We start from the raw sequence: 26,861 nt of genomic DNA, 5'->3' as shown, positions 1-26,861 counted from the left end.
CTTAAAATAGTACCTTTCCTTGCAGCTAGCAGTACAATTGTATATGGTCCCACGCCCCAACCGGCTCTTTACCTGATCATGATTACTTTCTGTGCTTAAAGCAGTCTTTATCTCTCAATTCTCCTGACTCAGACAAAATCTGCACTGACACAGGAGTTAATGTTAGGCTGTTATTATGCATACTCTAAAACCTTTTTGTAACTAGTGAGATCAGGTATAAAATAGTCTTAAAGTGTCATTGATACTGTGGCTAACCAGACATGAGTAGAACAAACACGTCACATCAAACCAGGACCTAAATAGTTGCAAAAGCTGCATGGTATTTTAGTAATAAATTTAAATGTAGACCCCATTCCCAAAGTAACCCGTTCTACTTTACACAGTAATGTTGCTTCATATGTTGCTTTTTAAAATTTCTCAGAAAGATGAATCACTATAGAGAGACATAAAGAGACAAGGGAGGAAGAAATATAAACAAATGGGTGGAGACTACACTGGTTAGCCAACTAATATTTCTTGTAAGACAGCAAAAAGCAGATGCACAGCTGACTCGTGTGTCACATAAGGCTATGATTAAGACATTGGCCTTAAGTGTCATATTGACTTTGAAAAACTTCTGGGTTTTTTTTGTAATTTTGATATTTGTATATATATAACTACATAAGTGGGGTCAGTACATGTAATTTTAGATCTCTAATAAAAATTAGCAATTAGAAATGAAGACCTATTATTTACAGTAATAACCAATATCCTCCCATTTACCTGAGATTTTGCTGTACCTGCACAGATTAATGTGAAGGGAGATACTCCTTTTTTCATCCTTTTCAGAAGAAAAGGATCCTGAAGGGATGCTCTAATGTGGAGAAACAAAGTTTTTTTTTTTTTCTCTTCCTGTTTCTGCTAGTGGTTGGTCTGGTGTGGCATGACGGTGTAAAAATCTTGAAAGGGCTTCTTCAAAAGCCACAACCTCGAGACTGTGTTCATTCTCTCTTGTTTCCTTGTAAAAAGATTATGATAATAAATAGTAATTTAGAATAAATTCTAAGCTAAAGCCGTTGATCTGAGCCCTAACTGTGACAATTGGATTTAGACCTATCTCCAGTAGTTAAACTCTTCTGCAGATTACATTTTTAAGGTACGAGGTGATGGTGAACAGCTTGCCCATCTGTTCTGAAGCTCTGATTTAATGGTGGGCCTGAAACCTTTGGAGTGAATTCTCCAAGTTTAAATAATGAAAGTAGCATTTTATAATCTTTTCTCATGTCAGTTCTTCCCTTCCATGAGATGAAACTCCAAGATTTTCAATATGGCTCAGTAATTCTATTAAAAGGAGAGAGTAAGTAATGAATAAAACTGATCATTCTGGAAACCTTCCAGTGCTGCTGCTTAGAAACTGTTTTTTAAGAGATAAACTTAGAATTAGCCATTGCATTATAAAGAGTACAGTCACATCACTGACAGGAGTGCAAAGCATCAATCCAGGAAGTAAAAAGGAATTTATTTTTAATAGAAAGTTTATATAGTCAGTGTAATCCATAAATGTATGTGGACAATATGTAAAACATTGTGGATGTTACAACCACACAGGTAAAATGTTTCTTATTTAATTCAACTTTGCAAGTATGTTCTTAATATCAGAAGAAATATTTTTAGTTCTGTTTAAACTCTGTAAGAAATAAGAAAAATGCAATACATTTCTAATATTAGGTACAACTTCAGCTGATGATGGCATATCTTGCATGAGTGACCGTGTACACATTGAAAATAAACTGCAGTCTGGTCCACAAAGCATAGATTATGCTTCCCTTTTAAGACAGTATAATTAGAATCATAGAATAGGTAAGGTTGGAAGGGACCTTCAAAGGCCATCTAGTCCAACCCCCCTGCAAGACGCAGGGACATCTCCCTCCAGATCAGGTTGCTCAGAGCCCCATCCAACCTGGCCTTGAATGCTTCCAGGGATGGGGCATCCACCACCTCTCTGGGCAACCTGTGCCAGTGTTCTACCACCCTCAGTCTTAATCTGCACCTTTGAAAACACTGCTCTGATATTATCGTATTGCATAATATTTGTCTATGGAATTTTTTAATGTTTGAATGTATAACAGAATTTTAAAATCTACTAGATGTGGCAGCAAGTGCAGGCAAGCAAATTGTGAAATAAAATTCTGGAGTAAGCACCATTTAATTGTTAAGTGATTCACCTATATGCCACCTGCTAATCCATCTCTGGTAGAATTATGTAGTTTTGAGCATTTTGCAAAGAAGTGTCATTTTAAAAAGGAAAGCAAGACTTTAAAAAAGTGAAACAAGGAAAATAAAACTTTGATAAAGAACCAAAATATTTCCTGAACACCAATAATCAGTTGTGAAACCATTGCATATTTCTGATCCATAAATTCTACTTTCTTACAGTCAGAGAAACACTTGCTTCATTTATTTACACAGACAGAGCCTTCCTATGAAATTAGGTGTATTTGTGGTCCCAGTAGCGTTTAAGATAAGTATTGTAATAGCTTCTTAATGTCTTTTAGATATATACCAGATAACACTACTGACAGTATCTTTCCTGTGTTCTGTAATGAATTTGTGAGGCAGATTTTATTATTACTTCAGGTTACCTGGTTTCTGACCAAAATGGGGCACACTGCACTTAAAAGGAGATATTAAACTGCGCCATTGCTGTTTTTTATGTTCCAAACATTTTCTGTAATAGATTCTCTAAAATGTGTGGCATAAACAAAATCCTTAAGCACATTGCGGTAAAATGGTTTTATTGGTGCTCATTTACGCTGACCTACATAGGTTGTTCACAGGTTCCCCATTCCTCAGCAATGATACTCATTCTAATCTGTGCCAAGGTTTTGTTTTTTTTTTTTTGTTAAAGTACATTCCCCCATAAAAATAAAGGCACAAATACAATTTACATTCTATTAGTAAGATCAGGAAAAACAGTCTCAATGAAGAAAGAAGGCAGGAGTTACCCACCCAGTGATCTTCCAAAGCATGTCTGCATAGATCTGATTTTCCACATTACATCAAGAGCAAAGAAAGCTTGAATATCCATCTAAATTTACCTGTGGATGAGAAGACTGGAAATGGAAGCACAATATGAGTGGCATCTTGGGTTCATTTATTTTAGGGAAAAAAAAAAAAAAGTACAATCTGGTTCCATTCCTCACCGACTTTTCATAGCCTCCTATACTTCAATGCTCTAAAGCACTCTCTAAAATTTACTTAACACAAAAATACTGAGGGAGAACATTTAATTTTCATTCTATGTTAAGTATAATTATCTAAGATTTTGAAGTGTTATGGGATGAAAAAAATCAAGATTCTTATTTTAAGGCAAAGGTAAGATGTCACAATTAATGAAATTTGCCAAAGTAAGAGAATCTGAAAGGCATTCAAGCTGTGGACATACAACACGTAAACATGTTTCACCTTAGCAAAATACTGTAAATTTGGAAAAGCATTTTATTGTGAAAGAGATCAGGGATTGGTGTGCTTGCTTGGTTTGCATGGCTGTAAGATTTTGAACATCACATAGAACGTTCATTAAGGTTTCCTATTAAAGTCTTACCAAACTAATATCCCTTAGAAAGCAAAGCATTAGTTTGAATTCCTCAGTTTTCAAATATATTTTTTTCAACTCAAATTTTTTTTGTCATTAGAACTTGCTGACATCTCTATGATATACATCAGCTGTTAGGTAAGCATCTAAAATCCCTCATAGAAAAATAAGAGTATTATTAGAGCTCAGACACTCTGTATCTTCCATATTAAGCATATAATCAATGCACAGCATATCTACTTAAAAAAAAAAAAAAAGTAAACATATCCTCTTTTTATATGCAGAATTTATTTGACAAAGGTGTCTCCCTCACATCCTTCCCACCAAAAAAAAATAACTGATCATGACTTTCGCTGTTTTGTCCTCAGGATCAAAGGTGCCCCCTTGATTGATGAAGATACTCCAGTGGTTACAAGTTTCAGATTTTCCCGTAAAAAATTGCGTTGACGAACTGTGGCTGATCTTATGTAATTGCTAGTAGAAATCACTTTTGCTGGCCTTGTAGGTGGTGCTGTGGCCTGTGGAGGCAGTCCATTGATTTCATACATCCACTGCATTGACTGTGTCTGCAAATAATGAACAGAGACATGGAAATAAAAAAACAATTGCTGATCAACTACCTTGAAACTTTTTGACAGTGATTTACCATGCTACAATAATTTCAAAAGATATTTGTCCTTTTCCATGTAAGGTACTGGAATAACACAGGATGAGAATTACACTCCTGGAATCTGAAGACCAGAAATCACATTTAATGTTATGAACTCAGGACCAAGGACAACAAAAATGAGCAATTTAGTTTCCTAGCTGATCTAATTTTTTTTTTTTTTTTATTTAGTAAACCACACAGCTCTGTATGTTGTTTAAAGGTAATTATTACATAATACAATATAAATGCCTCAAGTTTGTACTGTGGGATTTAATTGCAGCTCTGGTATTGGTAATAATGGCATTATCAAATGGTGGATCTTTTTTTTGCATTAAAATAATGAACAAAACTAAGAGAAAAGGGCTCTGAGTATGCACAAGAGAATTGGAGCTTCATGTTGAGATCTCTAGTTTGAAGAATATTTATGTGAATTGAAAACGACACCTTTCATTTGATTTCCGTGTATAACTGGTCTCTAGGAATGGAGCATATGTTTCTACGTCATGTCTTGTAATGCTTGAGTACTTGATTCTTACTGAGTACGTGATTCTTATTCTTACTACACATTCTTTTTATTACCACACGTACCAGCTATTTGTACTTAAGGCTTATTACTTCTACGCATATGAAGGCTATACTGCTGTTTATCTCCAATATGTCATTTGTGTCCTGAAGTAGAATTTTGTTTGCTAAAAACCCATGTTAACTACTGCAGATCTCTCAGTCACTTATCTTTCAAAATGTATCACTTCAGTTCTTGAAAAGTAAGTCTTTATTCCAAGTCTTTAGAATTCCCTGTCATTACATCTAGGAAAAGGCCTATTCAGAGGTCTTTAGTTTTCTATTCTCCTTTTCATTAAAATAAATAAATAAATACAAGAAAGCAATAGAAAAATTACAAACCCCAAAGACTTCAAATGATGTGTCATTATGTCCAGCTTTGTACTATGCAAAAGAAAGACAAAGCATTGCATGCCCACTTTAGGCATGCACTGTCATCTATTTCTTTGCACTCAGCCCCTGAAAATCCCAGGTTTTTTGTTTGGGGCTTTTTTTGCTTCCAAGGCAAAACTTGCAGGGAACTCAGAGTAAAAAACATGGCATGATGTAGGTCTATTAAAATATATTCATACAAGTTTTTTTAATACAGAACATAGAACACACACATAGTACATATGTACATTTGCACATAGTACACAGAACATACCAGACTCTATGGCTTTGCAGCCTCAAAGCAGTGGAGTCACATTATTTATGTGCTATTTCCAAATTCCCAAGATCTGCTTTTCCACATGTGGCACAGCACTGCAATCACACAGCCATGCCACCTGTGGTCCTTGCACAGGTTTGTCAGCGCTAGGCTTTTGCATCATGCTACATTGAACTATGGAGACATGGCTTGTAGGATCACCTTTCTCTCTTGCTCCAGGTTGTAAAGATTTATCATTCCAACAACATTTGTGATTTATGTAATTCATCTCACATTTAAAACTAACTTAATCCTTAGAACAATCATCTGTAGATACAACCATTACATCTAACGTCAGTGTCATTTTTCATCCAAGGAAACAAAGGTCAGAAAGGCAGCATATACTCGCAAATCAATCTGGAAATCGGTGCAGCAGTCAGCCTCAAAGCTCCAGCACTTTGTTAACAGTCTGACTTCCCACATGACTGCTTTGTGGCCCATTTGCTTGCTCCAGCTTGAGAGCTCTGCTTCTGCTTTGCTGCTGGGCATGTCCATATGCCAAGCAGATTTGGCCTACACAGAGGAGTCACAGTATCCATAGAAACCACGAGAAATTTTCACATAGCATAAATGCCATCAACTATCTCCAGAGCGTAGTGTGTATGTTTGTCTAGTTATTTATTGCATTCTGTCAATTAATTATGTTCTAGGTAAAGCACTACAAAGGCCATAGGGAAGAGGAGTCAACCTTCTCCATCTTGAACTTTCTCTAAGGTCATCTCGTACTTACAACAACATGCAGAAGAGAATAAAAAGGATGTTAAAGTGGCTCTCTGACTTTATTAAGTTTTGTTGACTATCAATTTTATATTTGTCACAGAAGAAGTTTGAATTGATGATGTTTACCTTGGTTATCTTTCACATGCTCCTTCGTATTGTTCTAATTGCTACCTGTCATTGCTAAAGTATATATAATGTATATCATTGCAAGCAGTTTTGCATTCGTGTTGCAGCTATTCAATGGGAAGCAATTCCATTAAACCGTAAACCCTTTGGCACAGGCTTTGTTCTCTGCTGTGTACCCATACAGCCAGCATTTATGCTATTTCACATTCAGGCTGTATACACTTACAGTTCTTAAATGTCATCACCATATGAATCTCTAATTGTAGTGCTTCTTGTTAGACAACTGGTTCTAACTAGTATTTTGGTTAACTGAATATGTACTTTTCTGTGCTAATGTTGAAATAATAGGTGACTTTGTGGCATATTTTTAAAGAAACTTTTTTTTTAAAACCTCTACTTTAAAATTGGCAGTACTGATTTTACATAGTGTCTTCTGAATGAATTGCCTTTTTCAAATAAGATCAGTAAGCGTAAGGCCTTAATAGATATTTCACCATGCATGCATAATTTTTAAGACTTTCATTACTATTCTGCTACAATCAAAATTTAATTTAATTTGAATATTATTCCTGTGTAAAAGCAGCAGATTAACTCATCTTTATTCTCAGCCTTATTTAATACTGTGAAATGATCTAGTAACTCCACTGCCTGTAAAGATAAAATCCAGCAAAAGCAGGTGTGACATGGACCAACATCAGTGTCTTATGTCCAAAGATAAAGTTGTCATTTAAGAAAAGCAAATCTCTCTTCAAAGTTAACTAGTTGTTATATTAACTTCAGTGCCAGATCAAATGCTGTATTTTTCTTTAATATGCCAGATGAACAATTTAGTTTACAGAAAATTTAACCTCCGGGTCATATTCACTGTGTGCAAGTATCAGTGATCGCTTCAAGGTCAGAGAAAAGATCTGATAGATATTTCAGCCAATGATTTAAACTGAGTATCACGTTACTGAAAAATTGTTTCTGTTCATGAAAGCCACACATATTGTAACTTTACTGTCTATACTGTTAATAATTTTTCAAAGTGGGATTTGAACAAGAGTGGTAGGCTATGCCACCTCTCTATTCCATTTATTGTCAGCATCAAATGATTGATATAGCTTTCTGGGTAGTAATAACATTTTGCTATTTTCCTGTTTGCTGTGCAGATATCCTAGATTGTATGTTTCGTGAAAAAAAAAAATGTTAGTCGCTCGACTTGGTGAAAAAAGACACCTATTCTGTTGCTGCTGTAGCCTGTGTCAGGTGTGGTTCTGTTGCTGCTGTAGCCTGTGTCAGGTGTGGTTCTGTGGCAGGAGAGATTGCTCTTTCCCTGATGGAAACCCATTGGGTTCAAAGGGGAAAATGTCCTGGGCATTATCACATGAACCCTTTAGATAGGATCCATCAAGCTAGAAAGAAAAAAAAAAAAGAACAATAACAACAAAAATCCTACCCTAATTTATCATCTTGAACTATGGTAGTCGATCTATTTTAAATCATATGTTATCATCCAAGACAGCTGAAGACAGACATTGTGAAAAGAAATGTGCATTTTTGTACTGATTTACTGAAAGACTGACTTTTGTTTTAGGTCAGCATTTTCTGCTAAAGGGGAAACAAGTGTTACATGAATGGAAAAGAGTTCTTGTAACTGCCAACATAACTTGGGTTAGTGCTTTGTTAAACACTAGAACCACATAGAATTCAGTAATTTTCAAGACAACCTGGAATTCAGTAATTTTCAGAAAACCTTAGACACCCACAAATGTATTTTACACTAGAATACTTAATTTCCAGGGGCAAAAGATGAGGTTTACAAATGCTGCTGAAGCCAAAAGTACTTTACTTCAGGATAAGGCTGTATAGCTTAACTACAACAACTATTCTAACCAATATGAAAACTGCAGTAAGAGCAAGTCTACCAAGTTCAGAATCCATGCAAGTGTCCCGAAGCTGCTGCTTTGGGTTTCCAGGTCAGATATGTTTCGGCAAAGGAAAAGACAGACCACGTTTCAGACTTTTCCGGAGTGGTGGAGAGGAGAGACTTTGAAAGGACATCTATATATGACCATATGATTATGACAGAATATTTGACTTACATGCTGTATTTATTTGCTTAAGAAGTGGTAGTAACAAAGTTTAAAGATTAAGATATTGAATCTACTACAAACTACACAACCTACTAGAATAGAAATATAAAAGACAGTCTCTGTTAAGAAGGTATATCTCATATAAACATAGGTATTTAAGAATCCCAGGCTTCCTGCGATGCATCTCTAGGCCTATTTCACACGCAATTTATGAAGAAAGACCAGACCACTACCTGAATGTCCTTGACAGTCTGAGGGAGTGACTTCCTCTTATCAAAATCTCAAAATTCCTCATGTCTGTAATCTAATTGAAGTGTGAAGAGAGTAATAATTTGGCTCACCTGGTTGGAGTAATGGCCATCTGTAGAGCTAAATCTTTCTGAAGAATATTTTAAAGGATTCAAAAATTATACATATGCTGCCACTTTTTACTAAATATCATCAGTTATTCAAGTACGCTATTTAACCATCTTGATGGTTGACTGAGTAATGTTCGTGAAGTAATTTATTCAGCAAATACTGGAAACAGTCACCAAATAACTTATATAAAAGTATATTTTTTGGTATTCAACCTATTCTTACAGATGGCTTATGATTCATAAGGTTAATTTGCATCCATGTGTATTCACTGTAGGCTGTAAGTGATACTGAGTTACATGCTAATTAATTGCTAGAGAAATCTATGTTAGAAAAGCATTAAATTTTGGGAGCAAGTATAAGGAATTTTAAGGTAAATGGTATTCCAATTATATTACAAACAGTGTTAACTCACAAAAGTTGAAATAAAATTTGCAAGGTTTTCAAATAAGTTAAAACACAGCAAATTACAGATAGTGCATCCAGTATTCCCCAACACTGTATTTATACTGCAGTGGTGACAAGCAAAAAATGACTGATTATGATCAATGTATACAGAATTAAACTAAATCAAACCTTTATGTGAACTGTCGAAGGGAAGAGCAAAAGCAAGAAAACCTATGGAAAAAACCTATGATAAAAACACTTTAATAAGTGAAGTAAAGAGGGGGAGAAGACCCAACCAAAAACAAGTGATGCAAAGGCAATCACTCACCACCTCCCACAAGCTGACCAATACCCAGCCAGGCTCTGAGCAATTTCTAATGAAGAAGATGGCTAACAATTGTTTTCTTAGCTTCGAGGAGTAAATCCAGATAGAATTAAAAGTGGCTTAATTGACTTCTGCAGTTCAAATGTTAGATGTTTCACAGCATTGTTTAGATGTAAGAAAATCAATATCACCTATTCCTTCAGGACTTGCAATGGTTTAAATACCCTCATACAGAAATGGTTCCCATATTGTTATCATCTTTTGGCATTACGAGAATTATAGTCTCAGTAAAAAAAGTAACCTTTCCTCATGCTTGTGAATCAAAAATTTTGAGAATTGATGCTGCACTCAAAATCCAGTGTTGCTAATTATAGGATGTACTACAGTCACTGCCTGTAATGAACACTCTGCATCTCTGCTTTTAATGATAAAACTCAGGTCAACATCAACCGGTGGCAAGAGACACAGATGATGTCTTATTTAATGTGAAACTATTTCAATTATCTTATTAGCTTTGTTACATTTTTTTCTTGCTCATTCTGTTAAAGAGATAGAATTTAGAATAACATTTAACTACGGCAATTAACAAATCTACCAGGAACAATGCAGTACACATTTTTGCCAAGCTACTGAATATGTAACAGTGCCATTTTCTGTTAAGATATGCAAGTTTGCAGACAAGTGTAGAGAAACCCCACCCAGGTACTGTGGCTTGCACACTGCATCACTTATTTCCAGAATAGCATGACAAATGGCTTTGATATGCTATCATCTTCCATAGGTTAAGTTAGTGATTATTCAGTAATAAAGGTGCACAAGCCTGACTTCTGGAGGGCTTGATAATGTTACCTGCAATCTGGTTTACTCTGACATCTATTTTATCATTTAAGACTTATTTTGTGTGTCTTCTGCTTTAGAGTATCTCTGAAGTCTCACCCATGAATTACAAAGCAATTGCTGGGGTCTCTAGCTAAATTCAGCACAATGCAAGCAAAGTAAATGTAAGCCAAATTGAATACAGCCTTTTCCGAGGGTTTGCCAGCCTCCCGGCTGCTCCATCTTGTGCCTGGCAGGAATTCCGGTCCCGGGAAGCCTTCACAGAGCATCCCACTGCCTCACCTGCATCTTGCTGTTCCTAAGCTCTGATGGTTTTCTGTGCAGCTTTACCAGCACATCACAGCCTGTCTCTGAGATGTCAGTGCAGCTGAGGATGTCCTTTTTTTTTTCTCCTCACAGCATTTTAGAACTTATCTCAGAAGTGTACTCTCTAATCTATCATTAATGGCAATACATTTTTATTCAGTTCGAACTGCAGTGTTTAGGAAAGCTATTTTAAATGTGGAAGTTTGATTATGGAATAATACCCATTTTAAAATGATCTTTGTGCACCATGTCACTGTTTCTTTCTTGTAGCTTGACTAGATTATGATGATCTCTTTCACAGTTACAGAAACAAGCATGATTATTTTCTTTACTGGCCTTTTATTATATTTAATTTCTTGATCTGTAGAATTTTCTAAAGTAATTTTCTGTCACTTTTACAATATTAAAATTCCTAACAGCTGCTCAAATAAGTGTCTAACTTCAATTGTTTTGATATGTAGTTGACTGAGAACAGAAATTTTAATGATGGTTAAAGAACATTTAATTGCTTCAGCAAAGTAATTAAGGTTTTCTGCTATTAATACAATTTGCTGTAAGTATTTATGAATATTAAAGTCTTAAAGAATCCACAAAATATCCCACAAAGTAATTGATTTGTGTGCATAAAATATAAATGAGGCTATATTATTTCAATTATATATAGATAAACACACACATTCAGTTAATAAAATGTACACACTAAATTCTGGTAAAGACAAATCGTGGTCTCTTTACACTAATTACCTTCTAACGATTGGGTTCGTCAGCAGGGCAACTAAACAAAAAAATTTGCGTGTACAATATTTGATTGTAATGTTTACAAGAAATGAGAAAAAGATGACTGTAAGATCTTTCTCCATAATCCTAACCTCCCATTTTGCTTTACAATACAACTGTAATGACCAACATAAAACAAAGAATTTACAGTCATCGCTGCTACTTTACAGCCTAATTATCACTGTTCATTGAAGCACACAAAAATGACAGTTCTGCTACTCACTATTCATAGAAATTACTAGTAAAAATACGTTAGTGTTAGGACTATGATTTTACTCCCAGAAGTACAAAGGAAATTTTACAGCAAGAGTGCTGTAGCCCTTTATGTCAGCAGCATCAGAAGAAAGGCGACACTAAAAGAAAAGAAACTTCCTCGCCCTTTCTAAAAGTGGCCCAAAGCCTCAGCCAGTATATTGGCTAGAAATGCTATGTGCAAGAGAAGTTTTTCAGTCTTTGGTCCAACATTAATTGCGTTTCACCACCTCCATTACTATTCCCCAAATAAGAGTGATTTAATCCTGGTTTTGCACTTTAACTGAATCTGTCTCCCTCAGGTCACTAATGAAAATTATTTCAACTAAAAGGAAAGGCAGAAATGAGTATCTGGTACTCTCAACATGTCATCAAGTCTTATTTCAGGTCATCGTTGAGAGCACAGCAGCAGAATTATACAGTCACAGATGCCCTGACTCACATTAGAGCTACAAGGACGAAAGCTTGAGTAGAGAGGAAAGGGGGAAGTCCAGTGTACACAACAGGCCTGCCAGTAAGAGCAAGGAGAACACAAGCCTCATCAAAATGTTACTGAAACAGCTTAATACTTCAACTAGAGCAAAAACATTAGAAATATCTCTAACATACTGTGATGGTGTAATGTTGATCCAAATTTTGCTTATGAGCATTAAAAATACTCAATGTCTTTTTTAACATACAGGAATAAATAGGACAAGATGTGATCCAATATCTTTATGTAATATGTATGAGTGACTCCCCACACCCATAGACAGTACCAAAATGTACTGTAAAGATGTAAAGAGCCATCTGCCTAGATCATAACCAGAGGCTGAGGTATGAGCAGATGTAGGATAAAAACCCAATTACTCAAAGTCCATCTGTACTGATAAACTCCTAAAAGGAAATTTTTGATTACTGACTGAGTTCTTAGAAAGCTAATAATAGTCTTTGACCATAGTGTTTATCCCATTCCAGACAAATTTATTATGTTAAAGTTGCTCTTTCTTAGTGATGGAAGTTAAGTCAAAGACAAGCATGACTAGTATATTTACATGTGTCATGCCTAAAAGCAGGAGTTCAGTTCTAGAACTACAGGAGAAGCCTCTGAGTTCTGTAGATGTGTTATATAGCATTATGTAAATATAAAAGAACACAGAATAAATTCAGTCAGTTATTTTCTTTCTCAAATGGGAGAGCGATAAGAATCATTGCTGTTTATGTAAAAGGACTAAATTAATCAAATGTCTATATGGTAAAAGAAAACAAGTAGGAGGGATTAAAGGGCCTTCTTGTTCCTCTAGGATTTGAATTTCTTGTTCACTGTTGTATAAGTTGTCACTCAGTGAGATAAAACACTATAGTCATTTGCTACGCATCTTTTTATCAACTTTGTTTTGAAATCTTATATTTTACATCAATATTGCTGTTTCATTTCTAATATAGTACCCTGAAAACATTGCCAGCATGCAGTGAATAGATTAAAAGTGCAAACCATGATTGTAGAGAGTTTGGGGTGTTTGCTGCTACTGTACATTTTTGACAAACAGTTTCCTTTTAAAGAACAACTTTAAAGTTACAAATTAACTAACTCCTACAGTGATAAGAAATTTTTACTACTGAAGGAATAAATGTCTCCAAATGTTTCCTGACCTTCAGACTTACAGAAGCTGCTTGGCTACAAACTATTTTTGTTTATTTTGAAGCTTGTTTTAAAAAAGTTAATCCTGACTTAGTGTTCTGAAATTCTGCCTAGATACAGTTCAGTATCTAGCTTCTAGTGCCTTTGATCCTGTTAAGTATAATACAAGTAAAATCAGTAACCTGGGCCTCACATATTCAATTACTCGTATATTCTCCACGAGTTCTTAACGTGATTATTTTGATTCTCTGTGAAAAGTCATTCTTTCATGTTGTCTACAGAGTTGAGGCCAACATATCAAGATAAGTATCTGTCTCTGGTGATGATGGCAAAGGGATAACACAGAAATTAAAACCTAATATGTTTTCCAGCTTGTCATGAGTTAATTTTCAAAATTTAATTTTATTCTTCTCCATAGTGAAAAGTAGTAAAATACTCACAGTGCATGCATTTGTGTGTTCCAATGCAGCTTTTTAAAAAGGATTTCTTTTTTTCCTTCCACTCCTGAAGGTGTATTTGCGTATTTCATTCAGGAAGGCTTACCTGAATTACAAGTGTTGCTGTATGCTTCTTGCCGTACATCCTTGGCTTGAATCCAACCGTTATATGGGTTCCCTCAGTGCCTGCTGGAAGAAGTTCTCCAGCTTTTGGCAGTACAAGGAACTCAGGATCGCTGCCTGCCAGGAAGTGTGCAGTGAATGGCTCTGGGTTCCTGCAGAAAAGCACAGGAGGCTGTTTTGCCTTTTGTGGTATCTTAATACAATTTATCTACAATCAAATATTTAGGCCACCATGTGGCATGACTCAGGACACTTGGCAGTCCATGGAACGAGTATGGAATGATAATATCATTCTTACTTACAGAATAAATATTCTGTAGTAATTATTTATATTTACTTATAAATATTTATAAGCTTTATACACAGGGACCTGCATATTGGTCTTCCATTCCAAACATACTTATATACTATTATAAACATTATAATAACTACATAATAATGCTAGCAATTGCCACTAGAAAGAAAAGAATCATCTGATCTGTAAAGATATAATATTGTGATAGAAATAAATTCCATGTCAGAGAGAAAATCCACTTTTCATATTAAAAGCCCCTCACTTCTCAAATCTCTAATCAAATAAAACTGACAAGCCACCCATTTTATTAAGTTTTATGACTAGAAGTGAATTTGCAAGCTAATGGGGCGGAAATTCTGAAAGCCTTGAAATTAATATATGGAAATAATAGTTTTCTGCCATTGTTTTCTACATTTTCCATATCCCATACACTAAACATTTTAAGATATTGCAATAATAACTACATTCCTGTATTGACATTATTGTATATATCTTAAAGAACTTCTGTCACAGGTACTGCAGATCTTGTCTAATTGCTAGTTTCATAGCCATACTATTGTGCTCAAAGAAAATATATTATTCCTGGTAAAGACAGTGGCTGAGGACTACAAAACAACCTTAGACCAATCCCAAATTGAAGCCTGTTCTATCACAGTTCCTCAAGGACTCCTTGCCATAAACTTTTTCAGCATGAAAAGAATGTATAGTTTTGTATTTTCCAGTCAGGCATTCTCCTTTTAGCCTTTATATGTGTTGCTGAGGACAACTCTATCACTATCTGGACAGAAAAAGAACAAAAGAAATTGAAACTAGAAATACAACGGCATGGTCAAAAAATAATCTGCAATACTCTGCCACAGTACAGCAGGACAAGTATGATGCATGCTTAGAGGGAACATATTTTTAGTTGATAAAATTGAAGAATGAAAAACTAACAGCATCTTAAAGAAAAGCTGTTCAAATCTGCTTATTCATGGATTGTCACACCAGGAATAACACTGCTTTTCAAAGAAAATACTCACAAAGAAGTTAAATTTAATATTTTATGACAATTCTTATCTCTACGGAAATGTCCCACATTTCCTGGGCAAGTGCTATTCAGTGGGTGGTACACTGAGTCTATGTCATCGTGTTTAAAAATAACTCTGCTTTGGAATATGTTCTCATGAAAGGTTTTCTTAAATTCAAAATAACCTCATGAAAAAAAAGGTCACACTGTAAGTGTGCAGAAACAAATAGTGCAAGTGCAGGAAATTGAGAGCAAAAAGCTTCTGCTTCTCAAAAAAAAACCTAACTGACTTTTAGCAGTGCCATTGGACTTGGGTGCATTAGCAGATTTAGCCTAGCTCTTCCTCTGGAAATAGAAACCCAAAAGCTTCTGCCGCCTCAAAAAAAATTAACTGACATTTTGCAGTGCCACTGGACTTTGGTGCACTAGCAGATGTAGCCTAGCTTTTCCTTTAGGTGACAGTAAGGTGGGTAAAACTACTGAATGTCTGAAACTACACCTCAAGTCTTGTGATATCAAACTTACGCTGACAATCTCTTTACGCAGTACTTCAATTTGTGCAGCTCAGTTTATAGCCCTGGGCCATAAGCAGTAACCCTGCTACAGCCTGAGTTCCCATCTATGTGCTGTCTAAGCCTTGAATTTTCACATCTGTATTTCCCGCAAGGACTGCTCAGCTGTGAACGCCTAGAGCATACCTACTACACACAAAGGGCAAGCACGGGATGAAAAAGAAGTGATGCCTCTTAGATGGAGTAGCAGAGTAGAGCACTCATCAAAAACGTCTGAGATGAATTTTCAAACTCTGGTTCTGGAAATAGACACCTGAACACAGGTCTTCACTTCCGACCTCACTGCTCTGTAGAATAGGTTTAGGGACATTTTAAGAGAACACTTTCTTTATCTCTTGTGTTCAGTCTGTTTTCTGGTAAGTAGTCAGGGATGTCGACTCCTAATAAGCACTTTGTGTCTTCGTAATACATTCAAGAGTGTGACTTAGACTACAGATGCAAGGATGAAATGCTAAGGGACATGAGACAGGCTACATGCACAGAAGACGTAAGAAAATAAGGACTTCATTCCTGCAGAAATTTCATCTTAACAGGGTGTGATGGAACAGTAGGTTTTTTTCAGAGACTGTAAATGATTCTTCAAAACAGTTACTCAGAAAACACACAGGAGGAAAGCTATCGTTTTAGTCTTGACAAGGGGACAAGGCAGTTTAAAATGAAACTGTCACAAAACTCATCTATAATTGTGCACACAAGATATTTGCCCAGTCAAAGAAATAATCTTATTGTATCAACCTTGTCAGATTTTAATTTGCATAAAGGAAAATGGAGAAAAACTAATAAAAAAGCTTGAAAGAAAATCTGCATGCTTACTGACAGCATTGCCACAGAGTTCTAGAGGCAGCTATTTTTTTTTTTCTGTGTCAAGTAAAATATATATGCATATACACACATACATACTTTCATGAACAATATAGTCACACCAAAAACCTCCCCCTTCCTCCCCAAAATCTAGCAGTTTTAAACAAAAGAGTTGAGTCAGTTACTGGACACAAAATGTTCCTCGAAGTGGGAGTTACGTCCAAATAAGGAAAATAGAAATTCTGGCAAATTAAATGCATAGACATAATATGAAAGGCCAGCAGGGGTTCTGATGAAGATACGTCTAACTGTACAAGAATTAGGCACTAAAAACTTACTCTCACACAATTAGGAACATCAAACTTTTACAGTGCCTGTAGTACTGATAAATAATGAATATTTGTTTAAAAAATATATCTAAAGATGGCCTCTCAAAAAAAAAGCAAGCAGCATTTTCACTGATATTCACACCAGGGAGGTGATCTGGCATCCTGGCTAGCTTGCTAGCATAAGTAAATTGCTTGTTGTTTTCATCTTCTATAGTACAGAGAAAGCTGGAGATAAAATTCCCAGAATAGCAGCTGAATTTCGGACATGATTATTTTCAGTGTCTGTATACTTGGTTTATAATTTAAAAATAATAATTACGTGGTTTAAAATGATTAATTTAAAAATTATTTCCTCCTTTTTGATTATTGCTTCAGGTAAAACAGCTCTGGAGTCAACATTTGGCTTGCCATCTCCCAGCCATGAAGGACAGTGACGAGGCAGTCTGTATGTTTTCAAGGCTTTTCTTTAACTCAAAGGTGGCAGATACTAATATACTCTATAAAGTTTAACGATGTGTAGAGTTTTGAAAACACACAGGAACCAAGCACAAATGAATTAGTAAATATAAGGGCAGAGGCCACACAAACTGGAGAAAGCAAATGTGTCTTCCCACCTGCATGTTCCATAATTCCTGTCATAATGGTTTGACACTGCTATCAGACAATATGAACTCTGCCCTCACTCAAATAATAATCAAGAGTAATATTAATTCGAATTTAAATAATCATTGGACAATGCAATCACGGCAACAAGGAAGAGCAGAAATTGAGCTAGTGTTTAACAGACATATTTATAATCACTCCTTTAATCTTGTTCTTAAATAGCATTTTTCTTAAATGCAGTCTGTGCTCGTCAGTGTTCTCATGTTAGATAATTTTCAAATCAGTAAACTAAAAAAAAATAACACCTTATGTCTTCCATTAAAGAAAACCCTAAAATCTATATTCCCATGGAGATCTCACTGAAAAATTTATAAAACACCCAGCAAATCTGAAAATATAAGCCTTTATTAAATTAAGGCTCAAAATAGCTTTAATGTTTACTCCTCTCTTCTTCAAACTAAATTATTAATCTAGAAACATACTCCTTTAAGAAACTCAGCATTTTGCAAACTATACATAAAAAAAAAACCAAGGCATATTGTTTTTGATCAAATGTGGGTTTTTTTCAATAAAAGAAAGAATAACAAAATGTTTTAATCTGTAAAGTATATAACTGCTTAAGCAAATAATGGATACGGTTTGAAAATGTTGCAACATGCTTCCAAAAACAGTTAACCATAACTAAACTTACTTCTTGTAATTTGTAGTTAACATCTGTTGGATGACACAAGAAATTTCAGTTATTTTTGTAGTGAAGTTCTTTAAGCTTATTAACTATATGCAATTGTCAAATTCTAGAAAATGATTAGTGGTAGTTGGTATGATCTAGAATTTATTTTTTTTTTTTTTTTAAAAGACTATGGCAAAAATAGGAAATCCTTATTATTCTGGTTCAATTGACCACTGTAAATCCTGAACTCTGGACATCAGAAAAGATTTAACTCCAACTATCGCTCTAAGCATTGGAAAGACTGCTTCAGAACCGCTGGACTTTCAAGAAATACGAAGAAACACTGCATGAAAAATGACTACAAGGGAATGCTTTACCAAAAATAATGTCACTTTTGTTGTGTACATGTTGTAAAGCCAAAGCAGGACCTAGGGTTTTTATCTTCACAAAATGTTAAGATTTCTGTCTCATTGCTGTTCTACCCAAGGGTACTATATTTGCAGGTTGGTAAATTGACTTTTCCTGGTAAAAGCGATCCAGGTGACGTGGCTAGATTCAGCTCCTGGCTAAACGGGTGACATGTCAGGTGTTGTACTATTAGGAAGGATGATCATAACTTTTTGAAACTTCTACTGCATGTGTAACATTATCGATATTTACCACTAGTTTCCATTAAGATTCCAAAAAATAGAGCTCTGTAAACATTTGCCCTTGGCAGTTGCCATTATGTCGGAGAAGCTAAGATATAAAGTATTCTAATTCTATCTTTAGATTAATGGTAGAATTTTGCAGAACTGGTAACAAAAAGACTGGCGCAGCAATCCAGGCCTGTAACACACATGGTGACGTGTGAGAGAGGGAGTGTGTGCTGAGAACTTAATGAATGTGTTTTCTTGCAGCATACATAATTCTGGCTCCTGGTAATTCTAATGAAATACAGCAGTAATTACAGTAAAATACAAATATGTCTCAAAATTGTAACTGTAAATATTTTTTTTCTCTTCACAATTAGGGAGGGTACAGAAAAAAAAAATGGGTTGCTCGCTATTCTTCAGACAGCATTAAAATTAATTCTGTGTGACAGAGGAATGTTTTTAATTGAACATTTTTTCTATGCACTAGGAAATGTGCATAGAAGAAACAAGGAAAATATCCACAGTGGTGTTCAAAATATGAAATGTAGTTAAGATAACTAAGTCTGCACATGCAGTCATTTTAAGGCCCAATTTCATCTTTCTTCTCATCTCTCCAGTCCACCTGTTTTTGTTCTTTCTTTATTATGGCTCTGTTTCCATAATCAGATACCACTCTGTGGAGACCATAGCGATACCATGCTGTTTGCTTTTGTGACAGCAGGTGCTGAATAAGTATGTTTTTCTGAATCATAGTTTGAGTTCATCTGAGAAGTTTCGTCAATGTAAAAAATACCCTGTTTCTCTTAAACACAGGATTGGAATGAGAGTTTGGGATGGAAGGATGGATAACATTTTACTGTATATGGAAAGCAATACGTGATTAAAACAATCCCTAACTGGTACATGAAAAGCTAGAATTATGTTGGTGAAAAGATGCTGTTTAAATGAAAAACAAGCAGATAGAACCAACAGGAGAGAATTATCCACTATCTTGACTAAACATTCAAAAATAATACAGTTTACAACAAATTACAACTAGGCACATGTTTCATGTTGGCTACCGAAGTATTTGCACTGGAAAACAAATCAGGTAACATTCTTCTGTAGCTGGATATCAGTTTTTAATGTGAAGAAATAAATCCAAACATCAAAATACCTCTGTACTGAAATATATAGTAGTAAATATTCTCAGAAAAAATGTTCTGTATTAATACAATTGTTCTGATTCCAAAATATAATTGATTAAAAGTATATTAAGAAATTATGTTCAGTAAAACAAATATAGAAAGGACTAGTTTTCTTAGGTAAAGGACCACTTCTGGAATTTTTAGGCTGTTTCAATTACAGACATCGGCATAAAATAATAGACCAAAAATTTGAGCTGGATATCAAACAAGTTTCTACAAATTTTATTTCCAGGAATAAGATTTTTATCTATTCTTTTTGGTTAATACTGCTGTCATTTTGTAAACCGTTGGCATTCAATAATCTATTTGGTAGTAAAACAAACACTAATGTTAACACAAACATTAGAGGCTTGTACCAAAGCCAGTTACCTCAATGGAAATGTTGCCAATGATTTCAGCTAGTGTTCAATTAAACCTACATTTATGACAAAACCCAAAGAAGGTCATCTGTGAATGATAAAATTTGGCAGATATTTCTTACTTAACACGTGAAATCTGCCTATTGGAGTCTAATCAATCTTAATGCCATTACAAGAAACCATGCAGCAATATATTCCTTTTGAATTGGTAAAGCTGAAAGTAAAATAATGGACTACTCATATAGCACAACTGTCCTAGGTGCAGACAGGTTTTAAAAATACATTTGAGTTTTCTTCGTACAAAAAAACTGCTTGCCTGCATTCTCTGTGTCTTTCATTATTTATTGAAGTAAATATTGGGCTGTTTCTCATTGGGGGCATGTGTGTGTGTCAATTTTAAACGTATTAAAAGAGAGAGTGCACTACATATTTGCATGGACTCTCAGAGTTTTCATTATTGCAGATCATTGTGAGCAGCATAGCAACTACCTCCCATTTGTTCATTGTTCCTGAAGCAAGTACATAAAATGTAGTTATGGGCAAATTGGAAAATCATTAATGCAGTCTCAAATATTTCATACGCATTGAGGATTTGGCTGGGGAGAGGAGGAGTGGAGAGAAATTAAATGGAGAAGCCCACGTTTGATTTGCAGTAGCTGTGAAAAAAAGAAAGCTAAAACCTCATAGCTTTGTAGCGGCCACCAAAGGTGCTCTGTGGATCACTGAAGATCCTCATTCAACTTGGTGTATATAAGAGAATCCTAATCGGTCCTTAATAAGACACTGAGCCTTTTTGGCGGGCTGTGGTTCTCAAACATTTTTTTTTGTTGCATCACTAGGCACCCTGCTAGCCCAAAAAGATGTACAGGTCTTCTCAAGTGACGCTGTGCAACCACTCTGTCCTGCAAGTAGCAGAGGGAGAAAAAGACACAGCTGCAGAGTCCCCTTCTAGCAGGTTACTCAAAAATACATCTCTGTGTCTCCCCCAGTTACTCTCAAAGTAGCAGTGCCGTGAGGTACTATTCAGCTTAAGAAAAGAAGACAGAAAGTGTGGATATGCAGGGTGAAAAAAGCCTCACCTCTTTCAGTACAAGAACTTATTCTCTCTAGGATTGGGCTGCTAACTGTTTACTTAACAAAAATTCCAAAGGGCTGATCATTTTTTTCAGGGAAGGTCTGCAGGATGACACTCCATATCGCAACTGAAACTTTTAATCCACACTTTAATATTTCATGGGTTTATTTTTAATCTAAGTCATTTGAGTTATTCAAGCATTAAATTACATCTGTAATATATGGATTTCTTGTGTAATTGCTTTTAAACTGCAGATCCTATATGCTAAATGTTGGTTGGCTGACTGTTCTATTTCTATAATAAAACCTCCACCACCAAAGTTCCTAAGCAAATAAAAGATAAGATAAAGCAATATAAAACTTACAGAGCAGTTGTTGGCACTATTTACAACACCGAGTTTATTCAGTACATGTAAGCATTACATTTGGTATTTGAAATGTACGGAGGGAATCCTTGTTATGTAAAATAAAGTTGGAATTTGTTTAAGGGAAAAAGAGAATCTGTCTTCCATCATGGCTCCTTCTTTATATAACTGTAATGATTCAGGTTTTATAATACCTTTCTGGAGAACATTAGGTCTCTTCACTACTATCAAATACCTACCAGGAGATTACGGTATTGCCAGAGCAATTGCTTCACTTTTGTTCCCGAAACAGCCCATTCTATTGAAGCTGTTAATGTGAACACAGTGACAGGAGCCTTTTTCAGAGTCCTCAGTAATTATCATCACTGACAGCCATCTAAAAGCTGGAACAACTGTCCATCTTAGTTGCACAGCTTTTGGAAATAAGCTTTTAAAAATCAGATGGAATCAAGGACACTTCCTGCTTTGAATGATACAAAAGGGTATATCTATAATGAATGTTAATTATTGATCAGCATTGATAATTCATATTGTCACACTTTCTAGATATGCAGTTAAAAAGTCAATTTTAAACGAAAAAAAAAAAAAGGAAATTTAAAGATTTCCATAAGCTAATTAGATTGTAAACATTATGAGGTAGATTTAGATTAGATATTAGGCAGAAGTTTTTTACAATGAGGGTGGTGGAACACTGGCACAGGTTGCCCAGAGAGGTGGTGGATGCCCCATCCCTGGAAACATTCAAGGCCAGGTTGGATGGGACTCTGAGCAACCTGATCTGGTTGGAGATGTCCCTGCTCCTTGCAGGGCGGTTGGACTAGATGACCCTTGAGAGTCCCTTCTAACCCTAGCCATTCTATGATTCTATGATTCTTTCAGGTTCACTGTTTACTATTTTAAAACTTATCTATCAGTACCACACAATTTATTCCTTCACTTTCTGCTGCTGACAAATTACACTATGGATTTGTATAACATTATGAAACTCTGGGAAAATAATGAAAAGCACATAAAAAGCATATTAATGGAGATTTCCGCAGGACTTCTAAAAAGGAGAGTAACAAAATACTGAAGTATAACATAATTATTTTATCTACTGAAAGACCAGAGTAGAGATGAATTCATAACATGCTTATATAATAAAACAAGAACATTTTTTAAATGGCACATTTAAAATTTTTTAAAGCACAATGGAAAGGATTGGTTTTAACTTGGTGTAAGTATAAAGTACTTTGAAAAACAATCTATTAGCAAAAACATTAAGGCTTTTATAGTGAGCCTTTAATACCACAACACACCTTCCTTAACATTGTATTACACATTTTAACACACAAAAGCATTTTAGGGGAAAAGCTTAAAGTCATATCATGCACATTTGGATCTATTGCACAAATTTTCTCTTTAGGAGCTGCAGTCTAAATGTAGAATGCTTCTGTTTTCTGCAGAACAACTTCAAAATCACATTTGTTACCTATACAATGCAGTACTTGAAAATAATGATGTATCACTGAAATAGTTGCAGCCCATTTATGTTTCTATTGCCCAAATCTACCCTGTCCAATGTGTTTGAGTGTGAGTTCTAGCCTCAGAAAACTTCATAAATACTTTATCATAAGTATTTTTACCTTGTCTGGCTTGTAAGCTTAAAGCCAACTATAGATTCCTTATTCAGCCCAACTGCTTCAATATTGATGACATCCTCCACTTCTGGCTCTGTAGCAATGAACAGCACTGGGAACTTCCAAATGCCTCCTGTAGTGCATCGTACTACTAAAGTTGCTTCATTCCTTGAAATTTCAGATAAAAACATGCAATACATGAACATTATAAAACATAAACTGAGTAAATTAACATCCAAAGTAAGCCTCAAGTGTATAGAACAGTAAAATGAAAATACAGATTACTTTAAATTGGAATACATCCTTAATTTTATGTGGCATAGTACATGTCAACTGCACTTAGACTGGAATGTAGACTAAATAGCACTTCATATTTACAGCAAAGTACACATTAGTAGTTCATATTAGAATCAAATAAATCTGACAAAAAGTCTATGTACTTCAGAAAAATTCCAGACTCTGATGTCTTCAGACCGTCTAAGAAGATAGTTGGTACTGTAGATTCTGAAGATAAATACACAAATTAATTGCAGTCATTGAGTCCTCTGCATGAATCCTGATTGATCACAAGTACACAAAGATAAAAAATCAAACCAAAACAAAAATAAATAAAAGAGAACAGAGTAGAAATAAAAAGAGTTTCTAAATTAATCTCCTCTCTGACATAATGACACTGCATGGGGAGGGTGGACAGTCTTTCCTAAAGGTTTGCTATTTATTTCAGTTCCCTCTGGCATCCTACAAATACCCTCTTTGCATGCAACCCATGATATTCAGCTGTGACTGCTCCCTAATCTTCCTGGTAATGTTGAGCCTCTGAAATTACCACGTCCCTGCATCTTACTGAAGCTTCTTTCCTCCCCATACACATTTGGCTACTTCCAAAGGAAGGTGTAACTTCCCTCTCCCTCCAAAAGGAGGGAGATCCAAAAGGATCTCCCTTTCACAGTTGATTTTCAAAGAGGTGGGATGTACTAACGTAAATGAAAGCAAATCCATCATTTTTCACATTACCATATTTTCCTGTGGACTGTTGTTACTGTGGCACTAGAAATTAATTTCAAATTCAACCATCCCATCCAGCCAAAGAACATGCACACATGCCCATTTAGGAAAAGTTTTTCAAGACTGACAAAATATCTTCTCTGTATGCTTTCCATGATTTTTGAGAAAAACTAATTTTCATTGGAAGTCATTCAGTACTCCAATGTTTAGAAGTAAATTGATACACACACAGACTAGGCAGTAACTCAGCAGAACCATCTAGCAGGCGTTAAAAACAACCACTGACAGTTTTAATACCAAAGATATCATACTGAGAAGTAGCAAGTGAGAGAAATCTAAAATAATAGACCTCAGATGTGAAAACAAAATGAAGAAAACAATGCAGGGAGGTGCTTACATAGCTAAGAGTCACCAGACAGGACTGTATTGTGTGTTCTGTTGGTAAGAAGGAAGAGGAGCTTACCTCATTGGTTTGTTAGGTGCAAACACCATATTAAAGATCAGTGTCACAATTCCAGATTCTGTATCCCGTTCTTTTTGAACCAGATGCATACCAACCAAAGCTCCAAGCTGAGATTTAATTTCATCTGATTTATATTGTAATTCATACAGAAATTCCATTGTTGTCGAGAAACCTAAATGACACAAGAGAAAAATCAGTCTGTGTGCACTCTAATCTCGCACAGTTGGCTGACTAGTAGTTAAAATTCTTTCATTTGTTACTAAAAATGACAAATAAGTAAAACTAACAATCATCCAAAACTTGAGTGATTTGCTACTGCCTGCATAGTAAAATCTTCCAATTTCATATGATGGGTTATATAGTTTCTGGTAAAATGGAAGCTGGAGAACATATTTAGGAGAAGTGAACAGTAATAGCAATATTGTTCTGGCAACCACTTCTGCATTATGGTGAGCTATTTCTAGTTCATCAGTCAAGTAAAAATTGCAAAAATGTAATATTATTTTTGAGTAATGCCATTGAGACAACATTTAAAAAAGAAGAAAAGTCATTAAGGACATCAGCACCATTGATGGGCCGCAAGCCGGAGAAACAGTTTACGGAATAATAGTGAAGATGTCACTAGCAGCCTCTTCCCTTGTTCCCCATAGCAGCTATGAAAAGGTCAGGTAGTAACAACATAGGAATCAACAGTTGAGCTTCTTGAATCAAATCACTCCTCCAGTTGTAATAAATAAAACTGCAGTATTCAGTATATAATGGTAATTTGAGCAAAGAATGGAATGTTTCTATGCGGAAAAGAATCCCACACTTCTAATCTATTTAAAAATCTTACACATTTTATGGAGGAAAAGTCTTTTAACACAGCCACTAAATCCTATAGGTGATTTTGTTTTACTATGACCGCATACCTCTGGGCACATTTTGAATCTGAACAGCTTAGTACAATGTGTTGTGCAGAACTCCTATGTATGTACCCCTGTATATGCTAGTTACAGGGTGCCAGTCAGCTGCAGAGCTCATTCCCAAGGCCTTCCAGTTTGGAACTCTAAAATATAGACTACATATTTATTTTTACGTCAAGTCCAAGAAACAATGCACTGTGACATATCTGTACAAAACCTTACTTCTTTTTTTTGTAATGCTACCCGGCGTCAGTGAGTACGGAGATGCCTTCCTATGCCTGTAGTCCTGTCTCCTTTTCTGAAATGAACAGATTCCTTCTTTCTACTTCATTCAACTTTTGTTGCCAATGGTTTTGTAATACACAAATTAACCCTAAGAAATGTAGCAGCTTATATTGAACCATTTCTGACTCTTTAAAGTGGATCCTTCACACAGACATTTGTACAATTTATGCTAGATCAGAGTTACACAGACATAAGCAAAATATTATTGCCAACATACAGGATTATCTATCGGTCATAGCAGATGCACACTGAGCACCGAATATGCAGGATTTCCATGTATTAATCCATCTATTATAAATGTACTTTATTATGATAAATGTACTTTGTTATAATGAAATTAAACATAAATATTTTTCCTACAGTTTATTATATTCGTGGGATCATCCTACATTGTTGTATGCTTTGTTGTTTCTCTCTTTGAAAAATACAACGTTGATGCCATGCATTCAGACTCCAACACAGCCCAAGGCTTCTAGTAGTCACCCCAGACAAATGTCAAAACATGAAAATTCAGACATAAAAATTAACTTATTATGGGAGAGAATGGATGACATCATTTGGATCATTCCACAGTGAGAAAATTGCAACTGTTGAGCAGATGTTTCTTTCAGCAGTTATATCACACAATGCTACTCAGGAAAGGCTTATTTTATTGTTCAGATGCTAGGAATAAAATGTTGTGAATTGCACGCTGCTTTTAGTATCCAAAGACATTTGGGTTTGGTTTGACATATGTATATAGTACTTTTTAGTCAGTAGCAATTAAATATTTATATTTTTTTTCTGCTCAAGGCTGTTTTGTAACCTTTTCCGTGGTCATACTAAGTACTTAGTTAAAATATTTTAATATTTACAACATCTAAGGAAAAA

At 35.3% G+C, this 26,861-nt stretch overlaps 1 protein-coding gene across 1 annotated transcript in view; it reads right to left on the bottom strand.

Annotated features, from left to right (window-relative positions):
- Window positions 1-3,842: 3,842 nt before the first annotated feature.
- CFAP47 (cilia and flagella associated protein 47) overlaps window positions 3,843-26,861 on the bottom strand; it is a 315,224-nt gene continuing 292,205 nt past the window's right edge. Inside the window, exons 61-64 of the mRNA XM_086766611.1 lie at window positions 24,802-24,973; window positions 23,340-23,501; window positions 13,799-13,967; window positions 3,843-4,140 (exon numbers count right to left, since the gene is read on the bottom strand). Of these exons, the coding sequence (XP_086622737.1) occupies window positions 3,916-4,140; window positions 13,799-13,967; window positions 23,340-23,501; window positions 24,802-24,973 (728 nt within the window). The 3' untranslated portion in view covers window positions 3,843-3,915. The remainder of the gene's footprint in view (window positions 4,141-13,798; window positions 13,968-23,339; window positions 23,502-24,801; window positions 24,974-26,861) is intronic.

The sequence above is a fragment of the Chlamydotis macqueenii genome, chromosome 1 (genome assembly GCF_036417535.1).
Source record: "Chlamydotis macqueenii isolate bChlMac1 chromosome 1, bChlMac1.mat, whole genome shotgun sequence".
NCBI lineage: Eukaryota > Metazoa > Chordata > Aves > Otidiformes > Otididae > Chlamydotis > Chlamydotis macqueenii.
The sequence above is the reverse complement of the archived record's forward strand: the minus strand, read 5'-3'. Positions and strand labels throughout refer to the sequence as shown.